This window comes from Panthera pardus, unplaced genomic scaffold (assembly GCF_024362965.1).
Source record: "Panthera pardus isolate Hobbes unplaced genomic scaffold, ASM2436296v1 HiC_scaffold_13, whole genome shotgun sequence".
NCBI lineage: Eukaryota > Metazoa > Chordata > Mammalia > Carnivora > Felidae > Panthera > Panthera pardus.
The window spans coordinates 154,727,381-154,741,518 of record NW_026526688.1 but is presented as its reverse complement, the minus strand read 5'-3'; the positions used below and the strand labels follow the sequence as shown (position 1 = coordinate 154,741,518).

The window sequence follows — 14,138 nt, the reverse complement described above, 5'->3', positions numbered from 1 at the left end:
GCTCTTTTCCTATTAACCATTTTGTACCAATACGTCTTCATAGCAGTTATTCACTTACTATTCATAGCAGTTATTCACTTACTATTATATGAAACTTTATTATTATTCTTTTTAAGTTGCCCATCTATCATCTGACTTGCCTTCTAGACAGTAAGCTCCATGAGAACAGGGACCTTTTCTTACCTGTTCACTGATGTAACCCTAGTGCCTGGCACATGGATAAACTTCTAAGAATTTATCAAGTAAGCGTGTGAGCTAATGACAATTAAAATATGACTATATCAGGGGATACCCGGGTGGCTCAGTCAGTTAAGTGTCTGACTTCGGGTCAGGTCATGATCTAGCGATTTGTGAGTTCAAGTCCTGTGTCCAGCTCTGTGCTGACAGCTTAGAGCCTGGAGCCTGCTTTAGATTCTGTGTCTTGCCTTCTCTCTGCTCCTCCCATGCTCATGCTGTGTCTGTGTTTCTCAATAATAAATAAACATTAAACAAATTTTTTAAAAATATGACTATATTAGTCATATTATGTTTTGTGCTCATTTATTTACTAAAGTAATGTGTGCGTGTGAGTGTGTGTGTGCGTGTGTGTGTGTGTGTGTGTGTGTTCGCATGTTTTAGGTCACATTTAAGCACTAATTTTGGAGTGGAGAATCTGTAACAATTATATGTGACCAAATGCATTGGTAAAACAAGGCAAATGTGCATATGACACTGGCCCACAGGTGGAAATTGATAGGAATTATCAGCCAGTTATATACCAGTTAAAATAAAAGTTGTTACTGTCAACAAGAAAAATACATAGATGTTCTTAAGTATAGCCTTGCAAAATTTAGTATTTTTGTTTTGGATCTAGAGAAAACTAAAATTTAATACTGTGTTATAACAGACCGGAAGTATTTAATGAATTACTATTGTTTGCTAAATACTGGGTTAACAGATATGGGTTGGAAGTTTAAGAATTCCCCTTTTATTTATGAAGCTCTTATCATAATCTCTTTGCTGAATTACTGAAAGGATAATAGATATTTCATGGAATCAGAGAATGCTAGAGAATCAGGCCCAGAAAACATACAAGAGCAAGGAGGCTGACAGCAGTCTGGATCATCACACAGAATCATTGCTGTGAGATGTCACTGCTGCCACAGGTGAAGCACAAGTGAAGGCTGTGTGCTGCTCCACTCCTGCTTCCTTGTGTCACCAGCTCCTCATCCAAAGTCAGAGACTAGTGCATCTGATGGAAGGCATCTAGCTGAGTTGCCCAGGGTAACCTCTTTGCAAGACAGGCTGGGAAAACAGATATACATCCATTTTGTGTCTATAAATCCCTAATAGTAGAGAATTTTCCAAACATGGGAGCACAGTGTAGATGTTGCACAGCCTTCTCCTTCCTCAAAAGAAATATATTAAAATTTATTTGTTTTTATTCTCACTTGACTCTAAGATTCAGGGATAAGGATGGAGATACCCTCATCTTAGTAACCACAGTAGTCAGGATAGTGCCTGGCACTTGGTGAACTGATATGAATTCATACTGGAAGGAAGACATAGGGATTGATTTATTTTAAGAAACAAATCCATTTGGGGGTACCTGGGTGGCTCAGTCAGTTAAGCATTGAACTCTTGATTTCAGCTCAGATCATGATCTCAGTGTTCATGATATCAAGCCCCACATCAGGCTCTGCGCTGACAGCACAGAGCCTGCTGGGGATTCTCTCTCTTCCTCTCTCTCTGTTGCATGCTTGTCCCTTGTTTGCATGCACACTCTCTCTCAAAAATAAACATTAAAAAAAAGAAAATGATATGATAAAAAATATGTTAAAAGAAGGTTCATTTTACAGAAGATTGCATGGAAAGAAATAGTCATAAGGGAAAAGATAAGGTGGAAGGATGTATGGAGAAAGTGACCTTGAAAGAACATGGTAATTGAATTTTAAGACAGATAAGGATTTTGAATTCCTGTTTGTTTGTTTTATTGCAATTGAGATAAAATTTACATACAATAAAATGCACATAGCTTAAGTATGCAGCTTGATGAATCTGATAATTGTATTTCTTCTGTAATATTACATAAAATAAGGTACAAATCTCTTCTATTACCTAGAAATTATTACTCCTTTCCAGTCTTCTTACCCTTTCTCCCCATCTGATTAAACTACTCTCTTCTCACTCTTGTCTCTATAGACAGATTTTGCCTGTTCTTAGACTTTATACAACTGGCATCAGATAGAATGTACTCTTTTCTGTCTGTATTTAACTGAACGTAATATTTCGGGGATTCTGTCATCATACTCTAATAGTAGTTTGTTCTTTGCTCTATCAGTCATCCTTTATTGATGCATAGTATAATGCATTATATTAATATTCCATCATTTATTTGTCTATTGATATATTTTTGTGTTATTTCCATTGGGGGAGTATTATGAATAAGAATGCTATTAACAATCTTACGCAAGTACGCAAGTTTTTTTTTCTTTGCCGATATATGTTTTCACGTATCTAGAAGGGGTAGATGTTTGACTTTGTAAGAAAGCACCATTTTCCAAATAGTTGAAGCATTTTCCGTTTGCCTCAGCAGTGGCCAGGAGCTCCAGTTGTTCTACGTCTTTATAAATATTAGTGTGATCAGTCATTTTGATTTTAAAAATTCCAGTGGTATCAAATGGTATCTAAATGTGCTCCTTAATTTTTATTTCAATAATTATTAATGATGTTGATAATGTTTCATGATTTTTCTAACATATATGTTTATGTTTTTTGCCACTTTCATGTGTTATTTATTCTTTATTTGTTGATCAGCAGAAATGCTATAGAGAGTCATGAGTTTCATATATATTATTGTTAATACTATATTTTGATAGACACATTTTTAAATTTCACAAAGTACAGTTTACCACTTTTTTTCTTTTATGGTTAATATTTTTGGGTCTATCCAAGTCATCCTTGCCTACTCCAAGATCACAAAGATCCTACATTTTGTTCCAGAGACTTCATGGTTTTTATGTTGAGGTCTATAATCTGTCTTTAAGTTTTGAGTATGGAGTGAGGTAGGGATTGGCATTCATCTTGTGAAATACCAAAATGTAATTTTTTTCAGCATCATTTGACATTTCTTTTCTCATGAATGACTTGGCACTATAGTTAAAATGAATGTTTAATTTTGTTGTAAATAAGTACTGTGTGGATTTGATTATCATGTAATTAGCACTATCTAAATTAAATGGGATGTATGAAATAATCAGAGTTTCTTCCCAACTTATAATTCACATTTACATTTTTTTCAGGAGAAATTAGAGTGGCCTTTGTCCTGTATAACAACTTGGGTCCTTATTTGTCCACGGAGAATGCCAGCATGAAGTTGGGAACAGAGGCTATGTCCACCAATCATTCTGTTATTGTCAATTCCCCTGTTATTACAGCAGCAATAAACAAAGAGTTCAGCAATAAAGTTTATTTAGCTGATCCTGTGGTGTTCACTGTTAAACATATTAAGGTAAGAAAATGGCATGTTAAATTTAGCTGTGTGCATTATTTGTATTTGTTACAGCATGAACATGAAGTATATTAATTTTCCCTCAATTTTTTTCTTATTATTCAACAGGTAAGCAATTCATTATGTATAAAATGATAGTGGTGATTTTTTTTTTCAGAAATGAAGGAGGATAGTAATTCCTTAACGTGTAAATGCTTCTGGTAAAAATATTTGTAGATGGATTTATAAATGTGTCTCCATAATTAAAAAGAGCTAGCAATACATTTAGTGGAATTGGACGTGACTTCATATATGATGTTACAAGTAATCATGTCTTTGTACATAGGTATATTTTTATGTATGTAGAAAGATTATATTGTAAATTGAACAAAGATTTCTGAAGACCATGTTTTCAGAAGTTGATTGTTTAAATTCGTTATAATGTACACTACTTTGAAATTAGTTGAAGGCATTCTGAGGCATTGATACTAGTATTCCACCAATATTAATTTTTTAAAAAGTAAACTTACCTCTACTCAGAGGAAATAAACAACATATATTCAAATTTGCTTAGGCTTGATGAAGCTCACTTACTTTAAAAACACTGGTATACATATGTTTTCACTCTTATGTGGATCCTGAGAAACTTAACAGAAACCCTTGGGGGAGGGGAAGGAAAAAAAAAAAAAAGGTTAGAGTGGGAGAGAGCCAAAGCATAAGAGACTCTTAAAAACTGAGAACAAACTGAGGGTTGATGGGGGGTGGGAGGAAGGGGAGGGTGGGTGATGGGTATTGAAGAGGGCATCTTTTGGGATGAGCACTGGGTGTTGTATGGAAACCAATCTGACAATAAATTTCATATATTAAAAAAAAGAAAAAAAAACAAAAAAAAACCCAAAAAACACTGGTATACATCTCCATAAAAGTTGGAACAGAGGATGAACTTGTGTTAAATGTAAAGAAAAATGCCTATCTAATTTACGTGATCATAAAGTAGTTATTGGCTTTATTGATTTTTTTTTCCCTGTAGCAGTCCGAGGAGAATTTCAACCCTAACTGTTCATTTTGGAGCTATTCCAAGCGCACAATGACAGGTTACTGGTCAACACAAGGCTGTCGGCTCCTAACAACAAATAAGACACATACTACATGCTCTTGTAACCACTTAACCAATTTTGCAGTACTGATGGCACATGTGGAAGTTAAGGTAAGATACATACCATAAAATAAAGATGTCTAAGCATATGGTCAGGATACCATTGTAAAAAGCCCTAACTCCACAGACCAGTCTTACTCAAAGATTTTCTACTTTTCTAGTAATGCTATTCAGAAACTCTCTATGGTTCAACCCATATCCTCCTGGATGATTCAAAGAAGCCTTTTTTTGTTCTATTATCAACATAGTTTATAAAATTGAAGTTCACTTATAAAATAAAATTGTGCTTATAAAATTCCCCTTAGTCTCATCTGCTCTTACTTTGTATGAATAAATGAGATCTCATGAACAAAACAAACTAGGACCCCCAGCATCTGTGGTAGGTTGGAAACTAACAAGCTATGCATAGGATTAAATATGCCAAAATGACTCTTGGGAAAACAGCCATTAGCACAATAAAAAATGCCTGGCAATGCAAAGGGCTTAGCAAATTCTAATATAATGTAGTGGGTTTTGTCCATTCGAGAAAACCCTATTCTAAGGAAAAATCCAGGTGATAGGTAGTTTCCGAAGTCAAAAACATAGCTAAGTTGGCTGTATCAGTCTCCTCCCGGCATGATGTGGGCTGCCATAGGAGACATGAAGAGGATTTAATTTCAGATATACTTAGGACATAAAAATACAAAGAGTTTATTAGCTTGGTTATAGAGATTGATGGGTTAGTACCAAGAAAGTATATACTTACAGTTTCTCTTCTCATCTCCCTGATGTCAATAAAAAGAGAGTAAGGATTACTCTCCAACATGTTTTCAAAGATAAAAACTGTGGCAAAGGTTTTATCTACTTGATGTCATTTTTCCAAATGATTTCATCCAAAATATTCTTTGACACTGTTGAATTTAGAGATAGTATGGATATCCCAGAAGGAGACCCAATCCAAACCCTGTTAGCATCTTGAAAGTAAATTACCTTAGCTGTGTCGGCGCAGTTGAAATTTTGATCTTGAAAGGACTACATGCGCTATTTTCTCAGAGTGTCACAAATTGATCTAGTTTAGCAAGACTGGCTATACCAACAAATGTTAGATTTAAACCTGAAATGTGTGAGTGTGGCTCTGGGATTCTATTTTTCCATTTAGGGAATAAATTCAAACACAAAATGGATCTTATTTGAAACAATAAAAAAAATATCATTTTTTGTTCAAGGTTTTGTATATCAACATCTCCTCAATCCATTATGCAAGAATTCGGACGATGACAATTATTATAGGTCAACAAGAGATAATATAAATGCAAAATATTTTCCCTTAGCTGTTAGTCAGACACCCTAGATGTCTTGGTTTTCAGTACCATAGTCTCATGATTGCCAGTCAGCGTCATTTTGATCTCACAGCATGCTTTTGGCACTTGAAAAACAGAAAACAAGCAGTTTGAACAACACGACAAGTCCCAAAGAAATACACTAACCGAACTTACATTAGACTAATTTCTAAAATAGAACACTAATTTAATCTGTGCAGAGTGAGAAATACAGCAGCCAGTTGGAATAGATATTTGTTGTTTGCTTGTCCATCACTTTCTAACTCCACAGGAAAATATATGAAGGAAACGAAATTACATTGGGTAGTTTTGTTTGATGAGCTTGGGAAGAGAGCAAGAGGAATTGAGTAATCTCATAGCAGTTGCCGTTAAGCTGTGGTACCCTGATGCATGGGTACCCCAGTTCCTTCCAGACTCCACATGTGCACCATACATGCTGCCCTTACCTATCATCTATGTTATCTTTGCTGTTTATATGGAACTTTTTTTTAAATCAACATTTTGAACACTTAAGTAAAGGTATTGACATGTTGGCTGCTACACGGGAAGCTCCCAGTAATTGTAAGTTCCTCTTTCCCATCTGCCAGAGATAATTTTTGCTCCAGCATTCCACGGAAGCTTCTGGCCATCAAGAAACTCACATTTTTGATGGGGAGAGGGAAGTAGGCAAGGGAAGAGAAGTGAAGGTGCAGTCATAATTTTGATAAGTATTGTAAATGAGATTTCCACTGTGATTTCATAATGCAGAGGAAGGTCATTTATTAAGGCAGGGCTGCTCAGAAAAGGTTTATCAAAAAATGATTCTGTTCTGAAGGATGAATAGGATGCATTTAGTAAGGCAACGTGAGGAGAATTTGCACTGACCGCATTCTTGCAACACTTTCTACACTTTACCTTGGGTATACCCCTCCCTCTTGTTTCTTTCCTTCCTCAGTGGCTGGTCCTTCTTAGATTCCTTTGCTGGTCCCTCCTCATCTCTGTGACCTCTCATTGCTTCTCTGGCCCAAGTGTAATCTTAGATCTAGAATAGGCATTATCTGTTCTTTGTCCCTAGATGATCTCATATGCTCATATGGCTCTAAACATCGTATGATTCCCAGACTTGTATCTCCATTTTTTAACTCCAGACTCCTAGATTCAGCTGCTGACTTATTATATCCACTTAGGCTTCTAATAAGTGTCTCCATTCTAGAGCTACACTTCTGTGTAGTTCTGCCCTTCCTGGTGTTCAAGCCCTAAGCCATGCACCATCCTTGATTTGTTTCTTTCCTTCGTTCATACCGCACACTCACCCTATGAGCATATCCTGCAAGATCCAGGATCTGACAGATTCTCAGCATCTTTATCACTACCACCTAGATTCCAGCCACTGTCATCTATCCTTCTGATTCTAGTTATAGGCCCTTCATTGGTCTCCCTGCTTCCCTCTATGCCCCCTCTTAAATTTATTCTCAGTATAGTTGCCAGAGGGGTACTCTTAAAATGTGAGTCAGACCTCACTCTTGTCTGATTCATTCTCAAAAATCAGTTCTGTAATCCCTTCAAAATGCAAATCATGTACTTCATATCTTTGGTTGAATTTGAATGAGTCCTTATCTCAATAAGAGCAAATCCCAAATTCTGGCCTCTTGAGCATCTCTTGACCTTTTTTCCTATTACTCTGCCTCTTGCTCACTTGGCTTCACAGACCTCCTTGCTTTCCACAAACACATCAGGTATTATTAGTTAGACCTGAAAGTCCGCCCCCTCCTATTACCCCCCAAACAGCCACATAGCCAACTTCCTTAACTCCTTTAAGCCTCTATTTCACTGTCACCTTTTAAAGAGGCTCACCCTGTCCACACTATTTAAAATTTCAGATTACCCTACCCGCCCCCCCACCAAATACTCTGAGGAATAAATAAGGCAAAACAGTTCCCTGACCTACACTTTGTAGTTTATCAAGTCGTAATTTATCAAGGGAAAGAAGGGCTAACATTGATTTTTGAATGGGGTGGTAAGAGAGATTTCATATTATTTTTTTTCTGGGGAGAGTGGGGGAGAGTCAAAGTGAGAGAGTGAGAGAGAGTGTTAAGGAGCCTCCATGCCCAGCTCACCCAAATTGGAGCCCTACAAGGGACTCGATCTCACCACCAAGGGGCTAGATCTCACAGCTGTGAGATAATGATCTTAGCCAAAATCAAGAGTTGGACGCTTAACTGACCGAGCCACCCAGGCACCCCGATTTTGTATTTTTAAAGAAGAAACAGTCAACTAAGTCTGAAGATCTAATTGGCCTTAATAAGCGATTCATGAATCAGGTAGTGTCCCATCTAACAAGTAGAGAGGAAACCTGATGATTTGTACAAAATACAAGGCTTTTATAGGAGAGGAGAGGACACGGAAGCTATTAGCAAAATAAAGTAAAGGACTGTTTCAGGCAAGGTCACCTTCCCTTGGGGGAAGGGCATGGATCTATTTAGGTGTAATGACCTCACCTTTGGGGGATGGGGGATGGGGGTGGTAGAGGGCCTATGTGAGAGATTACCTCATGGGTACTAACCAGAAAATTCCTGACTGGCTAAGAGTTACATTTCTTAGGGTAGGTTGAAACTGCAATTGGGGTTAGGTATTAAGCCCCAGTTTGGTGATTTAGCCTAAGTGATGCCATTTGGGGGTCTGTGGTTTCTTCAACAATAGCTGGGTCAATTGAGGCAGGTTAAAAAAGGAAGGAGCTGCTTCTACCATAGGGTGGCAATCTTGCTGGTTAATTATTTGTGAGTTTGCTTCTATTATCTATTGTCTATTTACTCTAATAAGATTGTAATAAATGCTTTAAAATAAGGTTGACCATTTATATCACCTCTAGCTCCTTCCTCGACTCACATTGTAATTCTTTGAGAGATTAAAAAAAAAAAAAAAAAAAACCCCGGGGCACCTGGGTGGCTCAGTTGGTTGAGTGTCAACTTCAGCTCAGGTCACAGTCTCATGGTTGGAGCTCACATGGAGCTTGCTGCTGTCTGTGCAGAGCCTGCTTTGGATCCTCTGTCTCCCTCTCTCTCTGCCCCTTCCCCACTTGGAGGAGGCTCTCTCTCTCAAAAATATATAAATGTTGAAAATAAATAAAGAATAACAAAAAATTAAAAAAAAACTTTTTCCTGTCAGTTCAACTCAATATTGATTTTTATTATTTTTAAAAGTCTTTACTTTCCTTAGTTTGATGTTTGCATCTCTTTCTTTTTCTGTGTTTTGTGTATTGTCCCCACCCAACTTCACTCCAGTCCAAGTATAAGCATTGATTTTGCTGTTTGAAATCATTGCATTTATTTCTTTATTTGGTAATGATTCAAAATAGTGACAATTTAGAAAACTTTAGTGTCATATCATAGATTCTGTGTGTCAAATATTTTAGAGTTAAACTTTTACCAAGCTCCAAGAAAATAGATAGTTTTATGTTGCAAGTTTCAATGGTTGCTCCTGAAGGAAAGTGCTTATTTTTTTAAAAACAGTATTTTTATTTATTCTTTAAATGCCAAAATAAAAATTGTTTTGAATTTAAGCAATGATTTTATTAGTGAAAAATAAAATGCTTAGTTTATGATATTTAAGGTTATATACTTCTATTACCAAATTTTTATGCTCATTTTTTAAATTTTACCATATAAATTTTTTTATTTTTTTTAATTTTACCAGTCAATATAGGGTGATGGGACTGAGGGAGAGGTAGAGATTAAAAATCATAATTGGCATATAGTACTTTAAACTATGTGTTTATTTAAAGAAAAAAAACCTAGAAGCTGACAGGTTGAATACCTTCCAAATACGGGATATTCCACAAAAAAGAAAATGGTCAAACATATAAGACTTTGTTATATTACTTATCTTGAATAGTAACTTTATATTAAAAAAATGACAGCCTTTTTGGAACCAAGAATTATTCTTGGATTTTTGTAGTGAACCATTTTATAATGATGTATTTCCTTCATAGGTTTATTAAAATTTGAAATTATTTCTTGGCTAGTATGCTGTTTTATTGTCTACCTGTCTCACTATACACTAGTGTGGTATTAAGGGCAGAGAGAAATCAAAGAGTCAGCCATGCAGATCATCTGGGGAAACACTGTTCCAGGTACATGGGACAAGAACAATATCCTGAACCAAGGGTGATTCTGATGTGTTTGAGGAACTTCAAGAAGAACAGTGTAGTGGGAGTGGAAAGAGTAAGAGAGAAAGTGCGTTAGTGGAAAAAGCCAAAGGGTCTAGAATGGAAGGTTTTATAGGACCTCAGAATGAATTTGGGTTCAGGTTTTACTCAAAGTACAATGGAAAGCTGCAGGAGAGTTTTGAGCATATGTTATATAAGTAATATATTAAATGGCTTATATCTACAAGTTTGAAATACATACGAAACTTCAGCCATACCCAGACCTTAAATGTTATATATACTTCCTTAAAGTGTGGGTTAGTTTTTACACTGAGGAATATATACTTTGCAAGATAGCTTATCTCTGTGTCTCTTTTAGCTCCTCTGAATTTTAAGTTCCTTGAAATCAGTTACTATATTTAGTCTGAAGTCCAACATACCTAGAACTAAGTCTGTACCAGTTTGTGATTTTCTAGAACTCATAACATTTTTGTCTAGGCATTAATTTGTCTAAGTTAATTTGTCCAAGAAGCAACACATCCCTTTTAGTTAATGAAAGAACGACAGCACCAACTTCCTCAGTGACCTACACCCCTCCCTCTGTACCAGACACTTGCAAACACACATCTTTTAATTTCCTAGGTCAGAGAGAATATTTACGATTTCATATCACTGTGAGCAGTAGGCAAGGGAGATGTTTCAAAATATGAGTGAGTGTGAAGGGAGAATTTTCTTGTCACCACCATGGCTCCCAGAGTACCACATGATCTCAACTCTAATGCTCCTTTGCATAAATAAGGAACGAAGAGTGCTGTCTCCCTGTCACTTCCCTCTAAACTACACTGGATCACCAATTGCCTACAGTCTTTTTCGTGTGACTTCTGATGAAGTTGCTCTAAAAGGGGGAAATTATTAGAAGAGGAAAGTTTTATGGATTCTTCCCTCTATCTCTGTACAGGATAGGGAGGAAAAGAAGAAAGGTAACCTATCTGGTGATAGCAAGGAGGATACTTTTTTGCATATGCGTTTGAGAAGAGGAATTGGCAACTGGCCAGTGTCAAACTTCTTAAGTTTGTGAAAGGAGCAGGTACATCCAAAATTAGCTATTTATTGGGGCGCCTGGGTGGCTCAGTAGTTTAAGCGTCGGACTTCCGCTCGGGTCATGATCTCAAGGTCCGTGAGTTCGAGCCCCACATCTGTCTCCGTGCTGACAGCTCGGAGCCTGGAGCCTGTTTCGGATTCTGGGTCTCCCTCTTTCTCTCTCCTCCCCCGCTCATGCTCTGTCTCTCTCTTCTCAAAAATAAACGTTAAAAATTTTTTTTTAAATAAAAAAACCAAAATTAGCTATTTGTAGAGAGAGAACAGCTGAAATTATGGATTTGAAGAAAAACCATTAAAAATTCTTTCTTTTTTCTTTAAGTTTATTTATTTATTTTGAGAGAAAGAACACAAGAGGGGGAGAGGCAGACAGAGAGGGAGAGAGAGAATGCCATCAGCACAGAGCCCAACACGGGGCTCTAATGCAGGAACCCGGATCATTACCTGAGCCAAGATCAAGAATTGGACACTTAACAGACTGAACCACTCAGGTGCCCTTTTTAAAAATTCTTCTATCACTTTTCCCTCTAGTCTTTTTATAGAACTTTTATTAAAAAGTTGAAGGGGACCTGGGTGTCAGTCAGATAAGCGTCTGGCTCTTGATCTCAGCCCAGTCGTTTTCTCATGGTTTGTGGGATGGAGCCCTGCATCAGGCTCTGTGCTGAGCCTGAAGCCTGCTTGGGATTTCCTCTCTCTCCCTCTCTGTCTGTCCCTTCCCTCATTCTCATTCTCTCTATCTCTCTCTCTCTCTCTTTCTCTCTCTCTCAAAATAAATAAATAAATAAATAAATAAATGTTTTTTAAAAGTTGAAAGAATGGTACAATAAACAAAAAATATACAATAAATTTATACACCATTTTTCTGAATTTACATTTAAATTTTTGCTGCATTTGACTCTGACTTTTATGTGTATGTATGCATATATATTTAGCAGTATTGTTTGATTTTTCAAAAGTAAATTACTGACCTTATAATACTTAATTCCTAAGTCTTCCAGCATACATGTTTTAAGAACACAGACATTTCGTCTGTTCCATGAATGCACACAGGAAATTCAACATTGATAAAGTACTACCCTCTAGTACAGAAGCCATTACAATTTTTTCCAATACTTCTAATAATGTCCTTTATAGTCTTTGATTTTCCATGTAGGTCCCAATTAAGAATCACACTTTGCCTTTAATTGCCACATCTATTTAACCTTATTTAATGTAGAAGCTTTCCTACCTGTTTTTTTCTTTCAGGAAAAGAACATTTCATAGAATCCAGGCCATTTGTCCTGTAGGATGTTCCACAATTTCAATCTTTCTGATTATTTTCTCATAATTAGATTTGGGTTAAACATTTTTGGCAAGAAAACCCTGTGGGCAATGCTATATATCCTTCCTCTTGCATCAAGAGGCCCCTTATTAGAACATTGAATAGGACATTGAACTTTTTGTAACTAAGAGGAGTCTGTTGAAATATATTTGAAAACTTGATTTTATTAATCTCATTTTAAAAATTGTAATGTGTTTCCTGTACCCTTTATTTGTTTCTCAAGTGGTTGATGATTGTCTTTGTGAGAGGCAAAGCTTATGGTCTAATTAGTAATACAGATAAGTAATCACTAAAATCAGAATTTCGTGAGAAGTGTCTTATCATTGTGGTATAGGATGCTATGGAAACACATAAGAACAAGCTTTAACTTGTCCTTGAAGTGTCAAGGAATATGTTCTAGATGAAGGCACATAACTGTTTAAGCAAAATGAGAGAGACAGGGTTGAAGTAGCATGAAATGAGCCTAGGTTTTTGTGGTTTTAAAGTATATTTTTTCAGTAAAATTTGTATTTTTAAGAGTACTAATAACACTCTCTCTGTTTTAGTTCTGGGTTGTAGTGGAATTTTTAAGTAGAAAGAGACCTGTGGTCTTCTCATACCCAGAGTGGATCCTCATACTTACAATTTTTAGGTTCTTTATCATCTTCAGTAAATAAGCTTGACTGAGAATAGGAACTGGAGATTCATCTGCAGTTCTAGTGAGAAATATTTTATAAGAAATAAGTAATCAAGGTGTGCCCGGGTGGCTCAGTTTGTTAAGTGTCCCACATGGTCTCACAGTTCATGTGTTCAAGCCCCACATTGGGCTCTGTGTTGACAGTTCAGAGCCTGGAGCCTGCCTCACATTCTGTGTGTCTCTCTCTCTGCCCCTTCCCCCCCCCCCCCCGCAAAGATAAATAAATAAACATAAAAAAAAGATAAGTAATCAAGTTTATGGAGATTCCAAAGCTGGAGATTGGGTGAGGACTTCCCCTCTCAGAAAGGGCACCATATCCTATAATAATAGGGATGAATATCATGTCTCTAATGTCTACATACATTGTTTCATTTAGCTCACAATACCACAATAGGTATTATCATCATAATTCATTTGCCCACTTTATAATCTGAAGAGAACTTAGAACGAGAATTAAAAATCAGGAGACTTAGAGTCATGATTCCCGTTCAAAGGAAATTGCTTCTTGTTCTCAGGCAAATCATTTGAACTTCCTGTTCCTACTATTAAATCAGTTACATAAGACTAGTAACTTTTTCTAACATTATCTCAGGATTATTTTAGGGATTGAATAAAAAAATATTAAAATCATGTTGAGAATTATAAACTTTACTGAAATTTTTTTTAAGTTTATTTATTTATTGAGAGAGAGAGAACCAGCAGGGGAAGGGCAGAGAGAGAGGGGGACAGAGGATCCGAAGTGGGCTCCATGCTGACAGCCAGAGGGCCAGCAGAGAGCTAGCAGAGAGTCTGATGTGGGGTTGAACTCATGAACTGTGAGGCCATGACCTGTGCCAAAGTCAGACGCTTAGCCAACTGAGACACCCAGATGCCCCACTTAAAATATTTTTTAATTCACTATATGCTTGCCTGACCTCCAAACCCTTGAGCTCTTGAGCCTGGGAATACTTAGCTGTCAAGACCTGAATATTTAGTT

At 36.7% G+C, this 14,138-nt stretch overlaps 1 protein-coding gene across 33 annotated transcripts in view; it reads left to right on the top strand.

Moving 5' to 3' along the window:
* The window catches only part of ADGRL3 (adhesion G protein-coupled receptor L3), an 813,483-nt gene that overhangs the window by 694,925 nt on the left and 104,420 nt on the right, over positions 1-14,138 (top strand). For all 33 annotated transcript variants that reach the window (XM_053901514.1, XM_053901520.1, XM_053901521.1 and 30 more), the window contains 2 exons: positions 3,282-3,490; positions 4,500-4,676. In XM_053901514.1, the coding sequence (XP_053757489.1) occupies positions 3,282-3,490; positions 4,500-4,676 (386 nt within the window). The remainder of the gene's footprint in view (positions 1-3,281; positions 3,491-4,499; positions 4,677-14,138) is intronic.